The sequence below is a fragment of the Narcine bancroftii genome, chromosome 3, assembly GCF_036971445.1.
Source record: "Narcine bancroftii isolate sNarBan1 chromosome 3, sNarBan1.hap1, whole genome shotgun sequence".
Taxonomy (NCBI): Eukaryota; Metazoa; Chordata; class Chondrichthyes; order Torpediniformes; family Narcinidae; genus Narcine; species Narcine bancroftii.
In genome coordinates, this window is record NC_091471.1 from 227,476,763 (window position 1) to 227,492,684 (window position 15,922).

At 41.5% G+C, this 15,922-nt stretch overlaps 1 protein-coding gene across 1 annotated transcript in view; it reads left to right on the forward strand.

Moving 5' to 3' along the window:
• Positions 1-15,922, forward strand: part of prdm5 (PR domain containing 5) — a 516,233-nt gene that overhangs the window by 29,427 nt on the left and 470,884 nt on the right. The window contains exon 3 of the mRNA XM_069926793.1: positions 10,909-11,031. Within this exon, the coding sequence (XP_069782894.1) occupies positions 10,909-11,031 (123 nt within the window). The remainder of the gene's footprint in view (positions 1-10,908; positions 11,032-15,922) is intronic.

A 15,922-nucleotide genomic window follows, 5' to 3' on the forward strand; every position in this document is an offset into this window, starting at 1 on the left:
CTAGATGGTGTCATTGTCATACCGAGTCACACAGTCTTAGGTGTAAAGTTAGTAGAGCAGGGGGCTAAGTACACAGCCCTGTGGTGCTCTGGTACTGATTAATCCTCACTGATTATGCTCTGGAGGTGAGGAAATCTATGATCCAATTACACAGTGGGTTATTAATTTGCTGATCAGTTTTGAGGGGACAATAGTGTTAAATGCCGAACATTGTCGATAAAGAGTATCCTGATATATGCTGCTTTGGTATCCATGTGTTTCAGGGCTTTGTGTTGAGCCAATGAGACGGCATCCGCCATAGACCTGTTACTATAATAGGCAAACTGGATTGGATCTATGTCACTGCTCAGACAGGAGCTGATAAGCTTCATCACCAGCCTTTCCTCCCTTTCACCTTTCCTCCTTTCCCTCTTTCTTGTTTCCTCCTTTCTTCTATCTCCATATTGACAACTACATCGATGAGCACGTCAACTTCATTCACTCCGCTGCTGACTTCCAATCCAATGTCAAGTTCACCTGGTCCATCTCAGGCTGTACTCTCTCCTTTCTTGATCACTCTGTCTCCATCTTGGGAAATAAACTTACCACAGACATTTTGTACAAAACTACTAACTCCCTCGACTATCTTGACTGCACTTCTTCGCATCCAATCCCTTTCAATGATTCTTTCCCTTTCCCTCAGTTTTTCCATCTCCATTGTATCCGTTGATTAAATCTTTCAGTTCAGATCATCTGAAATGTCCTCCTTTTCCAAAAAAGCATGGCTTCTCCTCCTCTACCATCAACTCAGCCCATCTACAGTGCCCCCAGATGCAACACACAGGATTCCCCTTAAATTCGCCAACTACCCTACCAGCCTCCAACACATTATCTTCTGTAATTTCTGCCACCATCAACCAGACCCATCTTCCCCTCTCCTCCCCTCTCTGCCTTCCATAGGGACAGCTCCCTCTGTAACTCCCTCATCCACTCATCCCTTCCCTTTAATCAGCCCCTTGGTACCTTCCCCTGCAGCCTCAGGAGGTGCCACACGTGGGCCCGCACCTTTTCCCTGACTGCAGTTCGGGACCCAAAGTAGTCATTTCCAATACAGTTCACTTGCATATCTGTGGGAATCGTGTCCTGCATCTGGTGCTCCTGTTGTTGCCTTCTCTACATTGGAGAGACTGGATGCTGACTGGGAGATTGCTTCATTGAGAATCAGTGATAGGGAGCTCCCAGAGGCCAACCATTTTAATTCTGCTCCCCACTCCACACAAACATGGCTGTCCACAGCATCATGTACTGTCATAGTAAGACCACCCATAAATTTGAGGAGCAACACTTTATTTCCTGTCAGGGCACCCTCCAACCGGATGGCATTAACATCGACTTCTCCGGTTTCTGCTAGCCTACTCCCCATCTTCTCTCTCTTCCCTCTGTCTTCTATCTTCTAGCTCTCCAGGCCCTTCCTTCTCCTTATTTGCTGGTATGCCCACCCTCCCTTACCCTCCCTCTATTACCCCCTGTCCCTACCCCTCACCCCACCATTTTGTTTGGACGCCTGCCAACATTATGAATGACTTGATCCTGAAACGTTGGTTATGTATCTGTAACTTTGCTTCCTAAAGTACACTGTTTGACCTGCTGAGTTTCTCCAACAGTGTGTTTTTACTTTAAGACAATTTTAATTCCATCTGGTTGGAGGGAGCCCAGTCGGAAGATGAGGTCCCCAAAGTATTTGGAGCATCGACCCCTTTGTAGAATCCTTGATTACTCATAGACACCCAGCCACGTAAAAAATATATAATTAAACAAATAAATAAAAAGTTAAGTAATAATTAAGTTGACATTTGTTACAAGATCAAGCCAGCAACCACAAAGAAGGCATATCACACAGGGGTAAAGATGAAGAATTACTCTATTAATAAAATTTCACCTTCAAACTTTCATTCAAAATCCCTCCATTTATAACAATGCCCACTGGTTAATATACAAAATTCTATAACAGTGTAAAACTAATAAATTCCCCAGCCTAAATATAACATATGTAATCAAAGGCTAAGCTATATTCCCAACCAGCCCACAGAAAAACACTTAGACACAAAACAAACACAAAACACATAAGACTCACAAAACTTCAATTACAATTGAAGTAAAGATCATAAATAAAATTCATTTTGTTTGGTAAACTGAAGCCAAAAGATCTTTTGGAGAGAAAGAGAGTGAGAGCACAACATTCGAAGTGGTCTTCTTGTGTTGCTGGCAGAGAGAGGAACAAGGGGTTGGTCCAGATCCTTCTGGGTGCCTTCAGAATGTTCCTCCCTTTTAAAATGCCCAACATTCCAAACTGCCTCCCAGACAATGACTCTGCTTGGGCCTCCTTCCACTTCACTGCCATACCCAGTGGTGGTTTGTCTTCCAAGTCCAGAAATTTCTAGATCATCTTTTGTATATGCCCAGTCCGTCTCCCATTCTCTCTCTCACTCTCAGCTGTCCACCTTCACCTTGGCTCTCAAAGGCAAACTGTCACTTTTTACATAAAACCACACAACACATAGGCTAATACACAACACATAACTCTGTAACACATGGACTTTCCATATGCATTAGTGAGGGAAACTATGTGCAAGGTGTCCAGGCCTCCCAGCAATAACCCAATCACCAAGCAACAAATCTAAATTAAGCAAGCAAGTGATTACAATAACAGTTGAAAAAAAACGGTGCTCCTGGCCGGGAAGATGCCAAACAGAGCTAGGTCCAAGCCTTCATCACTGGCGATGGTGCTCCCTTCTCCACATTGGGTGCAGTGCCGTCCGGATCAAAGAAGTCGCCTCGGGCTCCCAGGCAGGAGCGGGGACCTGGGGCTGCCAGCAGGAGCGGGGACCTCGGACTCTATAATTCTTTCGACCCCAAAAGTTTAATTGAGCCCCCGGCATTTATCGACCCCCACACTTTCGACCCCCTGGTATTTTTTGACCCCTTGGATAGTCCCATTGACCGCCGCCTACTTTGGAGAACCCTATTCTAAAACATAACACTTACTATGTAGAGTACATGCTTTATGAACCTCATAATGTTATTTATGTGCAAAAACTTCATGGTATATGTTACCCAAAGTTCCATACAAAGTACAAAATTCACAGCATGATGTCTCATCTTGGTGAGAACTCTTAAAACAGAGGAAGAGGAATAAAACTGCTGTGAAGATCACTGGTGTCTCCCTTCCCTCTATTGTTGACATCTACAAGGAGCTTAAAGAGGGCTCAGAGAATCATCAAGGACCCTTATCGTCCAGACTGCAGTATCCTTGAGACATGGTCTTCAAGGAAGAGGTACAGGAGTATAAAAGCCAGGACTGCCTGGCTGTGAAACAGCTTCTTCCCGTTGAACAATTTCAGAAACACGTTAATTGATTTCTATATATATATTTATTGCAGATTGCTATCTATGTATGTTGTTTGTGTTTAAGGTATACTTGGTGTCTGTGTGTGCATTCAATGTTCCGGAGATGTGCTGTTTTGTCGGGGTGATCAATCAGATGACAATAAACTTGAACTTGACTGATTTGGGCCATTTTTGCTTTTGAATGGTGGGGTGAGATGGAACAGAGTATCATCGAAGATGGGACATAATTTGTTTTGAAGTAGCTAATAGTAGCACATACCTGTGTGGAACCTCTGATCAGAGGAAAGTGGAGTTGAGACTGTGGCAAGCAACACATTGGGGCAGACCAGGATTACAGGCTTAGCTTCACTGGTGGTCCCTCTTATGGTGGTGTTGGAAAGGAAGTGTCTTTTAATTGAAGCAGAGCCTCATCTCTATTACACAAGGGGCACTGTGGAATGTGGAGGAACAAAGCGATTTGGGAATATATATATACATAATTCTCTGAAAGTGCCATCACAGGTAGGCAGGGTTGTAATGGAGTTAAGGCTCTATTAAGATGGGAGATGTTGTAATGTGGCGTCACAGTAGATAGGATTGTCAAGAAAACTTTTGGGATCTTGGCCTTCATAAATCAAAGTATTGAGTACAACTGTTGGGATATTACAGTGAAGTCCTCTAAGACATTGGTGAGGCCAAATCTGGAGTATTGTGGTCAGTTCTAGTCGCCAAACTACAGGAAGGATATCAGTAAAACTGAATAAGTGCGGAGAATATTTACTGGGATGTGGCCGGGTCTTCCGGAGTTGAATAACATGGAAAGTTTAAACAGGTTAGGACTTTATTTCTTGGAACGTAGAAGAATGAGCGGAGATTTTGTAGAGGTTTACAAAATTATGAGGGGTAAATGCAAGTCGGCTCTTTCCACTTAGATTGGGAGAGCTAAATACGAGAGGACATGGCTTTGGGGAGAAAGGGGATAGGTTTCAGGGGAACATTTTTATAGGGGGAACTTCTTCACTCAGAGAGTGGAGGGAATGTGGAATGAGATGCCATCCGACGTGGTAAATGCGGGCTCACTCTTAAATTTGAAGAATAAATTGGGTAATTACATGGATGGGAGGGGTCTGGAGGGACACGGAATGGGTGCAGGTCAGTGGGACTAGAGGAATGATGTTTTGACATTGACTAGAAGGGCTGAATGGCCTATTTTCTGTGCTGCAGTTTTCTATGGTTCCATAGCCTCTTCCTACATTTGAGGCTCTCTCAATTTCTTGCACAGTGCATGCACAATATTGTATTGAAGAAGCATGGAATAAAAGTGGAAAATGCTAGAGTACACCCAATCAGCATCTGTAGACTTTTGTGGAGGAACAACACCTCATCTTCCATGTGGGCACCCTCCAACCAGATGGCATCAATATCTACTTCTCCAGTTTCAATTAAAACCTCCCTCCCCCCAACCCCTTCTTCCCCCTGTGTCTTCTCTCTCTCTCTCTCTCTCTCTCTCTTCCTCTTCCTCTTTATCATACTCAAAGCACCTTTTTGTTTGTTGGGCCGGTCTCTTCCCCCTTCCATTTTTCCCCCTCCCATTTTTCACCAGCCTGTAATTTAAACTCGTACCTTGAGGAAGGACTCACGCCCGAAACGTCGGTCATATATCTTTCCCTTCTATGGATGCTGCACGATCAGCTGAGCTCCTCCAGGATGTCTGTGTCTTTTGACCTGTTTCACAACACCCAGTGTGTCAGAACTGAGAAAGGGGAGAGGACAAAACACATGATTGTCTGGAAACTGGACCAAAACATAATCTGCTGGAGGAACTCGGCAAGTAAGTCATACAGCATCAGTGGGAGAGAGAGCACGGTCAACATTTTAGGCCTGAACTCTTTCTCCAGTCTTAATGAAGGGGTCAGGCTTGAAATATGAACCATGAATTTTTTTTCCCACTGATGCTGCTCAACCCACTATGTTCCTGAGTTCTTCCAGCAGATTCTTTTTAACTCCAGAAGGCAAATTAGTCTCGGTAGCAGAGAAGGGCAATGAGTGGAAGAAAAATAATTTCTTTGATTGGGTGAAATGGTGAGGGCAGTTGTGTAGGCCGGACTATGTAAAGGAAGAGAAAGGAAAAAAATGGGGGGGGAGGCAGGCAAAAAAAAAGTTTTTTTTTCTGATACAAATAAAGTGAATTATTTAGAATTGCGGACTTCAGTAAAATATCCTCCAGGCTGCGATGTGCTCCAACAAATGGTAAGGTGTTTCTTAATATTGAGTTGAGCTTGAGATGATGGGCACAAAGTGTCAGAGTGAGATGGGGATGGTGAATTACGGTGAAAGTTAACTGGAAATTCAGGACCCCCACCCCCATGTGGACTTTGTCAACTGATTATCCAGCCTGTGTTTTGTTTTATCACTGTAGATTGGAGGATTGTGTGAGAGAATCGCTGCATAACTTGGTTCCTGGATGGGAAGATGGGAAATGGCCAGTTTCATCTCCTTCAGTTTCATTGAGTAGCTGGTGGGGTTAGCAGAATGGAGCAGGGGATAGCTTCAAAATGCAGATCGGGGAGAGGAATATGTTTCTGATCATGGAACTGGCCTCCTTATAGAGTCTGGCCTCTTGGGCATGCACTACTAGGCCAGTCTATATAATATATCATAAACTTTAACCAGTTTATTGCAAAGTAGCTCCATTTCACCTTATCTTGGAAATTGCCTTTATTCCATCCATTGTCCTCCCTCTCCTTACTCAACTGACTTACTTCACTCCAATGAAGGGTCCTAGATCTGCATTGTTAGCTCTTTCCCTTTTCAATATTTCCATTGCCTGACCAGAGTTATTCCCCCATTCTTTTTTGGGTTACAGATTTCGTGCATTTGCAGTATTTTTCATTAGTGTTGCATATTACTGCTGCATGACTCGGCTTCTGTGGATGCCACAATTAAGCAGATCCCTATGTTGATTTTTCATGTCTCACCTTTCATGAAGGTCACACTGATTTCTGTCTCAATTGTCATAAATCTGAAAATGCTGAATGTGAGACCTGGAGCCAAATGGCCTGTTTTCTGAGTTGTAGAGTTATAAGGTTCTACAGTATGTGATTTTCTTGCTGAGTCTTCTGGGAAACAGGCTCAGGCCTGGTCAGTATTTGGAGGGGAGATCGCCTAGGAACACCAAGTGCTGTAGGTTTCTGTGAGGGGCGCTGGACAAAGTTGCGACTTCTGTCTGCCTTACGATAAAATTAAAGAATTTCATGTATGTTACATTCTAAATGTAGTATTATGTGACAATAGCAGAACCTTGACCTTTTTACCTTTAATGCAAACTGTTCAAATCATAATGGCCTCAAGCCATCTTTACTTCCCTGACCAAAACCAATTGATACCCATTTTAAAATACATCGGCTTCACGGTCAACAAGGCCAAATGCCAGTTTGGGAAACAGACATTGTAGTTCCTCATACCATCTCAGCGTCCGGGGCAGCTCTAGCACCGGAGAAAATGGTAGCCGTCCAGCATTTTCCCAAACCCTTGTCCCTCAAGGGCCTGCAGGAATTTGTGGGAATGGTAAATTTTTACCATAGATTCATTCCCAACGCTGCCCGCATCATGCACCCTCTTTTCACGCTGAACGCGACGAAAGATAAGACCCAGGCCTGGTCGGAGGAGGCGAACGGTGCTTTTGCTGCAACGAAACAGGCCCTCACAGAGACGACTTTGTTGATGCACCCGCACCCGGAAGCACACACGGCGCTCTCGGTCGACGCTTCTGCCACAGTGGTCGGGGGAGTACTGAACCAGTAGCTGGATGGGCAATGGCACCCGCTGGCCTTTTTCAGTAAGCAGTTGCGGCCGCTGTAGCTTAAATACAGTGCGTTTGACTGGGAGCTTCTGGCGCTGTACCTGACCATCCGCCACTTCCGATACTTCTTGGAGGGCAGAACTTTCACAGTTTTTACCGATCACAAGCCCCTCACCCAATCACTGGCTATGGCCAAGGACCTGTGGTCGACCAGGCAACAGCGCACCACATCCGGCACTGGACAGGCAAGGACAATGTAGTCACGGATGCGCTCTCCTTCCTGGCCATCAGCACGCTAGCTTCTGGCCTCGACTACGCTCAACCAGCACAGGCTCAACAGCACGATGCCGAAACTCAAGCTCTCCAGAGTGCCATCTCAAGTTTCCACCTCGAGGATATCTAGCTTCCTGACTCCGCCCAGCCGTTGCTCTGCTACACCTCCACTGGCTCACCGCACCCGGTAGTCCCACAGGAGTGGAGGGCTAGGGTCATCAGCTCTATCCACTATTTCACCCACCCCTCAGTAAAGACCACCGTGCATATTGTGGCACAGCGATTTGTCTGGCATGGCCTCAAAAAGGAGATGGCAGCGCTAACCCACAACTGCATCAGGTGCCAGATATCTAAAGTCCACAGGCACACTGTTCAACATTTCTACTCGACAACACGGAGGTTCCAGCATATCCACGTGGATGTCATGGGCCCCTTGCCGGTGTGTCCAGGGAGTCGTGGTACCTGTTTACCATAGTGGACAGAGTAATCAGGTGGCCTGAAGCCATCCTGGTCCATGAGGCATCAGTGGAGACATGTACTAGAGCCCTGGTCATCCAGTGGATTGCTCGTTTTGGCATGCCGGCGCACATCACCAGCGACAGAGGCACCAAATTTACCTCCGCACTATGGTCACAGCTGGCAAGGCTTTTAGGAGTAACACTGCACCACACCACAGCCTACCACCCACAGAGACACCTAAAGTACACTCTGATGGCAAGACCTTCTGGCCCCGACTGGGTGGACGAGTTGCCCTGGGTTCTCCTTGGGATTAGGACGGCGCCCAAGGAGGACCTACAAGCCTCGTCAGCAGAAATGGTTTACGGTGTGCCACTCTCCCTGCCAGGCGAATTCTTTGGCCTGGAGGCCGAGACAACGCACAATGAAGGTGAGTGGCTTGTGGACCTCTGTCAATGACTGGGCAACCTAACCCTGCCACCCCCATCGGACCACGGCACCCGACCTTCCCATCAACCGAAAGAACTGAATGTGGCGCTAATCGTGTTCATCCAGAGAGGACCACAGAGGGCCCAGCTATAGCACCCATACAAAGGTTCTCTGGCGGTCCGGTGGAACTTTCACTTTAGATGTGGGGGGCAGGGAAGAACTGTTTACTGTGGACCGTTTAAAAGCCGCTCATTTGGACCTGTCACAGCCGATGCAGACGGCCGTGCCCAAGCGCCGGGTCCAGCCGCCAAAGCGACAGGATGCGTAGCTGGTTCTGAGGGGGGTTGTGTGGTGGCGCACGTCCTCATGGTGAACTAGCCCCACTTGTATCGCCACGTGGTGGGGCAGCCATGGTGAAATGGCGTCGTCAGAGGTTTCTCTCTGACTCCAGCATCCCTCCCACTGCGTCACAATGCACCAGGTGACTGAGCTCATGCTTCCCTTAAAGGGGCATGCTGAATTTGAGTAAAAACAGTTGTTAACGACCTTCGGTGTGGCAGCAGTTATTTACTTCAGCTCCTGCAATCGCCACACCTTTGTGTTTACTTCACCTGGTTTGTTTCTATACTGTTAATGAATGAAAATTAATGGAGTGACTTGTTGGGTAATTTTTTTTCCAAGGATCATCAGAAATCCATCTCAAGTTTCTAGATGCCAACGTAAATAGCCTATGTGTGAATTCCTGAAGAATAATTTAAAAGCGAGGTCCCTGATGAATGGAAAAAGATGGGAGAAGAGTGTTGATGATGTACTGTACTTTATAATGCTGTGCTTTGAGTTGTATAGAATGAACAACAAATAAAATTTTTATTGTGAGGGAAGAATGATTGAGAAAGCATCCTATCATTCGATAGGATGCGAGACAGGATATATAATGTTAAACATAATTGTTAGGTGATACCAGTAATGTTCTGAAGAGAAGCATGCCTCTAAGAAAACAACCTGGAATAGGAGTTATTAGATAATTATTTTAAAGAACAGACTCAAGATCTTTTGAACAATGGTACATTGTCAGCTTTTGCCATTCACAATCCTGTGTGACATTTGTTGCCCTTTTTATATAATGGCAGCAGTTAACTTTTTTAATAAAATGAATGTATAGTGTTTACATTTGATCCCTAAGTCTCTCGTTTTAACATTAACTTGTGGCTTTAATGTTCAATGTCACTGTTCTAATTTTGTCAAGTTAATTTTATGGTATTCCCTCTCCATTTGAGTTATTCAATCATTTAACTTGTCAGGTCTTGAAAGGATTCAGCCAATGTAGAGGTGCCCTCCTTATCAGCTAACTCATTGCAGCTGGAAAAAGGTTGCAGGAAGCTGAGGAAAAAGTGTAGACATTTAGTGAAGTGATAAAGGATTTACCATCTGACTAGTCGTAAGTCAATATCAAATAATAAAAATGAGCAACGTCATGACATTCAACATTGCATATAGACTGTAAGATAAAGGCAGTGATGTTTTATGGAGAGTGAAATTGAACAGTAGCTGTAGTTGAAATATATCACACGTACTTTCGACTGAAACCAGAGATCTGACTCAACAGAACTCCATAACTTTATGAAAGTTTCAAGTAATGGGACTGAATCTTTCTCTCACTGCTTTCCACTGATGGAAATTACTTTGGTGCAAAGATTCATTTAAAAAGGAAAAGCAGAAAATGTGTCCATTAAAGAATCTATCAAGTCATGTTGCTCAGGAACTCAAATCAGAATTTGGGACAATAAAATTAACTCAAAAGGGACAGCTGCTCACAGCTCACTAGCTGATTTTTAGGAAAAACTGTTTATTATATAATCTAAGAAAGAAAGCTTCCAATATATTTTTGCAAAAAAAAAATTAACAATGCCAGGATTAATGACTCTCTCAATAAACTTTGGAAGGCCCAATTTATCATGTGGAAAATGAGCATTTCTGCAAATTCAGTCTGCGATTCCATTTAAAGTTGAGAACATTCTGGAATGTTAACAATGCTGGATGTCTCATTAATTTGACCTATTACTTCCAAAAGTACCAAGGTTAAGATTGTAAAAACTCCATGTTTATCATAATTGTCTCCAGCTATTCCTTTAGGCTACCTAATCTGCAAAAGCAAATTCACCAGGATGTTCTTTGGACTGTAGAACAGTAGTTAGACGGTTACGCTATTGCTTGACAAATGGATACAAGGTTAAGCTTTGAATTGGAAATAAAAGTGAATACTTTGGAGAGGTTTTTAATTCACATTCCAATTACTGATATGTGTATAATATATGTCTACACATGATATGGTTAGACTTGACTGAGGTCATCAGAGAAAATTGAAAAATGCTTTTCTTTGCCGCTGTGAATGATATACATTAATTTTAATTGAAAAAAATTTGTCCATCCAAAGGAGGGGGCTTTGCCATGTCTTTATACTGCAGTCGGAAGCATATATTAACATATATGGTACTCAGAGGGGTAAAAAATACCTTTCTCATATGTTTTAATTTTTTTTTTGTAGTAGGAAATAATCCTGAGCATTTTTTTCACCTTTGTAGGTACGTGGAAATAAGGGAGAAGTTTTGTATATTTTGGATGCCAGCAATCCTCGGCATTCAAACTGGTTACGTTTTGTTCATCAAGCCCCAACACAAGAAGAAAAAAATCTGGCTGCCATTCAGGTACATATATTTAGGGATTTAACAGAGATTCTTAATGAAGGCTAATGGTTTTTGCAGTTGTCTATTTTTTTCCATTAGATTAAATATAACCATCCACACAGGTGCAACACCTGCTCTCTGTTTTCCAAATCAACTGTAATGCTCACAAATTAGCATTTAACTCTGATAAATAGTTCAGATGTGTCTGTGAATTATGGTACATGTGAAATATGGGATTTCAAAATAACATAATAATCTCAGTCTAGTCAAGTTATGCATTCAATAAAACCTTAATTAAGAATTCCACATCAACTTTTTAAGTCAGATCAAACAAGAATTGAGTAGTAAAACTGGTAATTATTCATAATGCTTTAATCCTTGTTAAAGTAATCATCTTTTAAAAAATATTTTATTTTTGTTTTTTTCCATAGTAACGCACGCTCACACACACACACACACACACACACACACACACACACACACACACACACACACACACACACACACACACACACACCATACAGAAAACAAACAAAATAAAACAACCCCTCGTTCCCTCCTCCCTTTCACACATAAATCCACACATCGTCAGGGCTCACATTTATGTTGACCATAAAAAGATTCTATATGGGGAAGTCACTTGGGAAGTTATAGTTATAATTGGACCCCTATATGACCCAAATATGGCTGCCATATTTTGATAAGTATGTCATATTTATTCTTTAAATTATATGTCATTTTTTCCATAGATATGCAACTATTCATCTCAGCAGCCCATCATGCTTATATGTAGAGGGGAGTCAGATTTCCAAGTAATTACAATACATTTCTTAGCCACTGCTAAGACTATTTTAACAAATTAAATTTGGAATTTAGTTAATTTATTGCTTATTTCAATAAAGTTATCCAAAAGATAAAGCTCCGGGTCACCGTGAAGGCCACCCCTATTATCCTTGTTAGTATTTCAGTAATATTCTGCCAGAAATGTCTCACATTCACACGCGACCACTTAGCATGTAAAAACATTCCTATTTCTATCTCACACCTATAACACATTTCTGACATTTCAGATTTTGATTTATGCAACTTCTGTGGTGTAAGATACAATTGGTGTCGGGAATTATATTGCACTAATCCGTATCTTGTATTTATAATTGACGTTACGCAATCCAAATACCAATAAGACCCGCATCTTTCCATTAACACAACTCCTAAATCCGACTCCCATCTCTCTTTCTCTCAATCTCTGCAAACCTAGTTTTGCACTTTCAATCTGGAGAGCAAAGTTCATCTTAGTTATAAAGTTAGGTGTATTCCCCATTCAAATCATTCACTAATTGAAAATAAATATGGACAAGGGTGAGAAATGCCACTGATGAATTTTGATTATGAAAGATATCAAAAAGGTAGTAGAAAAAAAAGAGAAAGATTGACTAAAATGGAAAGACTTGCTGATTACTTTAGTAGGAAGAGGAAATTGTATTAAAATGCAGGTGATGCCAAGATTATAGTATCCTTTTCAATTGTTGCCTATTGCACTACCTAAAAAAAATCTTTAAATTATTAAGTAATTATATAAAGTCATTCTTATGGAATAAAAGAAGTGCTGAGAATTTCATTGGAAAAGCTAACATGGGATTATAGACTGGATGGACTTAGACTTCCAGATTTAAGTTGCCTCCGCCTAGCAATCAAATTTAAATCTTTCAGAACTGATGATGTCGTTTTTGCAGCTTTTGCCCTTGTTACTGTTCTGGCAGATTTATCTAGTGTTGCATCTAGACAGAAATTGAAATCTCCTCTGACAAGTATATTTTCTCTTCCCTCCGCTGTTTTTAAAAAGATATCCTTCATAAAGACTTCACCATTATAATTTGGAGCATAGATATTTGTAAAAGACTGTGATTCTGCATAAATTTTACAATGAGCTGTGATGGATTATTTGGAGATGTTTTTTGGGAGATAAATTGGTAACATTAGTATAGATTACATACATACACGCATTTTAAAACAGATCTTATTTGAAATATGAAGAATTCATATTCATCGACTTTACAGAAACTATGGAGAATGCTATGTACATTACACAAGTAGGTGCTAATTGAAATGATGTCATGAATTGAATAGACTGGAGTCAGGTAATCTGTGTTTGATATTTCTGACCTCTCTGCAAAGTGGTCAGTCAAAGGTCAACTCCTATTGTTTGCTGGTGAAGGTGGGAGGTTTTGCAAGTGTGAGAGAGAGAAGAACATGTGGCTGGAGTTTGAATCTCAGAGAGAGAGATAGTCACAGCTGTAACAAGCCAGGAGAAGCTTGTTGGAACTGAAACAGAAGTTCCAGAGTGGCGGATGGCTGGAAGTGTTATCTGTCTGATGTTTCTCTTGGAATAAACGGAACAGAAAGGAATTCTGTGGTAGCCTGAAAGAAAGAGGTTATCATCTGGAGAACCCTGATGGGGCAAGTTTAATCAGCAAGATATTGAGGTGACTAATGGCGGTACCTCAGTTGTGGAAAACTTGGAACAATACATCTCTCTCTGCAAACCTACAAGAACCTTCCTGAGTGGTAAACATTTACCTTTCGAGCACTAAAGCTTGTTGAACTTTATACATATTAAATTCTGTGCACAGTATAAGAATTGCCTGCAACCAGAGAACTTGGAAGAATGAGAAGTGAGATTGAACTGTAAACCAAATAACTTTTCTTAAATTTACACACACATCACATATACGTTCGCTTAGAATTAGAAGTAGGGTTAAGTTGGGCATTTAAATTAATAGTGATAAGTTAAAGTTTGATTCTGTTTTCATGTTTAAAGATAATTAAAAGCAACTTTTGTTTAAGTAATGACTTGTCATGGTGACTCTATTGCTGCTGGGTTTTGGGATCCTTTGGGCTCATAACAGAGCCATTACAAATGTTCTGACTTGGTCAGTCAGTGTCTCTTCTATTATTATTGGCATATTCTTATTAATTAGAATTGCTATTCCTCTTTCTTTTTAGTCAAATGAAAATGATATTATTTGTCCCATCCATCCTCTTTTTAATTTAGCTTGTTCCGATTTGGTAAGATGTGTTTCTTGTAGAAAGACTATATCTGCCTTTAGTATTGTTTAGATGTGCAAAGACCTACTTCTTCTTCACCGTTCCATTTATTCCATTAACATTAAGACTAATAAATTTTAGTGCTCTATCTATATTGATTTTTTAAACAAATATTGCTTAACAATAAAACCTTTTTTTGTTGTTTAAATAATAGTGATCTTTTGCCTTTAAAAAAAAACCCACATACCATGTCCCTGCCCTGATGGTGACAAAAGCCTGTTAGAAAAGTCCGCAGAATCCTTCTAAGAAGAACCCCTCCCTTTAGCGCCATCTTTTATAGATACTCCTGTCTGGGCACCATTCTCTCCCTTAGATCGGTGTCTCCAACGCACAGCTACTTTTTCTAAGTTTTCTCTCTTTTCTGAGCTCTCAGTGAGCATTTCAATAAAGTGTACTTTTCAACAGTAAATACAAGACAGTTTAAAAAATACAGCTTTTACTTCGTCCCATTGTAAATATTCTTCAATCTTCTTTCGCACCATTAGTTTTTTCATAACACTCCTAAGAAGTCTTCCACATCGTTCTTAGTCTTGAAAAATCATCGATTACCTTCTGCTCCTTGAACGCTCACAGTTGTGGGTATATCATCAGATTTTTAAAGTTTTTGGAACGCAATTGTCTTTTTACATCATCAAACTTCTTCCTTTGCTTAATCAAAGTAGGGCTAAAATCTTGAAAAAAATAGCAGTTTTCATGGTCAATCTCCGGTGGACCATTATTTTGCTTAGAGTATTCATCTGCTGCTTCCAGAGAATTGTCTTCCATTCCTGGTAACTCAAAAGTCTTACCAGGACCAGTCATGGTCGCTGATCGCCAGCTCTCCTGGATCCGAGGGTCTGCTGAGCCCTTTCAATATGCAGTTTTTCCTCTGAATTTTCCCTCTCCCAGGACTCATGAGATCCATGTTTCAAAGAAACATCCAGAACTTTTCTCTCGATTCCTTCTTTCAGTCCGATAATTCAAACATTATTTTGTCTGCTAAAATTCTCCACATGGTCGATCCTGTCCAGCAGACCTCATGTGTCCGACTCCTATTTCTTTACATCTTTTTCCAAAGCTTTTAGCTTATCTTGTGTTTTTAACCAAGTCCAGTTCTGCTTGATTAATTCTTTCCATTAAGTCTTCAACGATTTCTTTAATTTCATTCATCCTTTCAGTTATCTCTCTCATTACATTTTTGACGCCTGCATATTGATTGCTCAAGTTTTCCAGGATAATATTTAGTTCTTGTCCCATCTCCCATCTCTGCCATGGTCCGCCAGTCCTGAGGCCACTCTTGCACTGTTCCCTTTTGGGCTTTCACTCCTAACTTCCGACACTATTCACTGCAATTGTGGCCTATTTATAACGTCTTAATCCGTTGTTCTGTAAATAGCTGTATAAGTTTCGATCGATTGCCTTGGTTTTTACAGCAATTTGGTCAATTGTAAGTTGAAAAAAAATGTGCTATATAAAATAAAGAACTTGAGTAGAAACTTTGTTGATTTTTGTTCTCGGCTGCCTTTATTTCTTAGTACTTGTTTTGTTCATCTTTTAGTAAAAAAAATCTTAATTTTAAGATTTTAATTGTCTTTTTAATGCTCTTCATGGAGAATTCAGTCAAAGCACATCTGTCGAAGTCCTTTGCATGGGCACGCCATGTGGATGTGAATGCTATTGTGTGATAGTCATTGAGGCAGCTCACACTACTCTTTTTGGGGACCGGGATGATTGGTGGCCTTTTTAAGAGGTGGGAACCTCTGACTGGAGCAATGAAAGATTGAAAATGTCTGTGAACACTCCGGCTAGAGGGTGGGCACAGATTTTC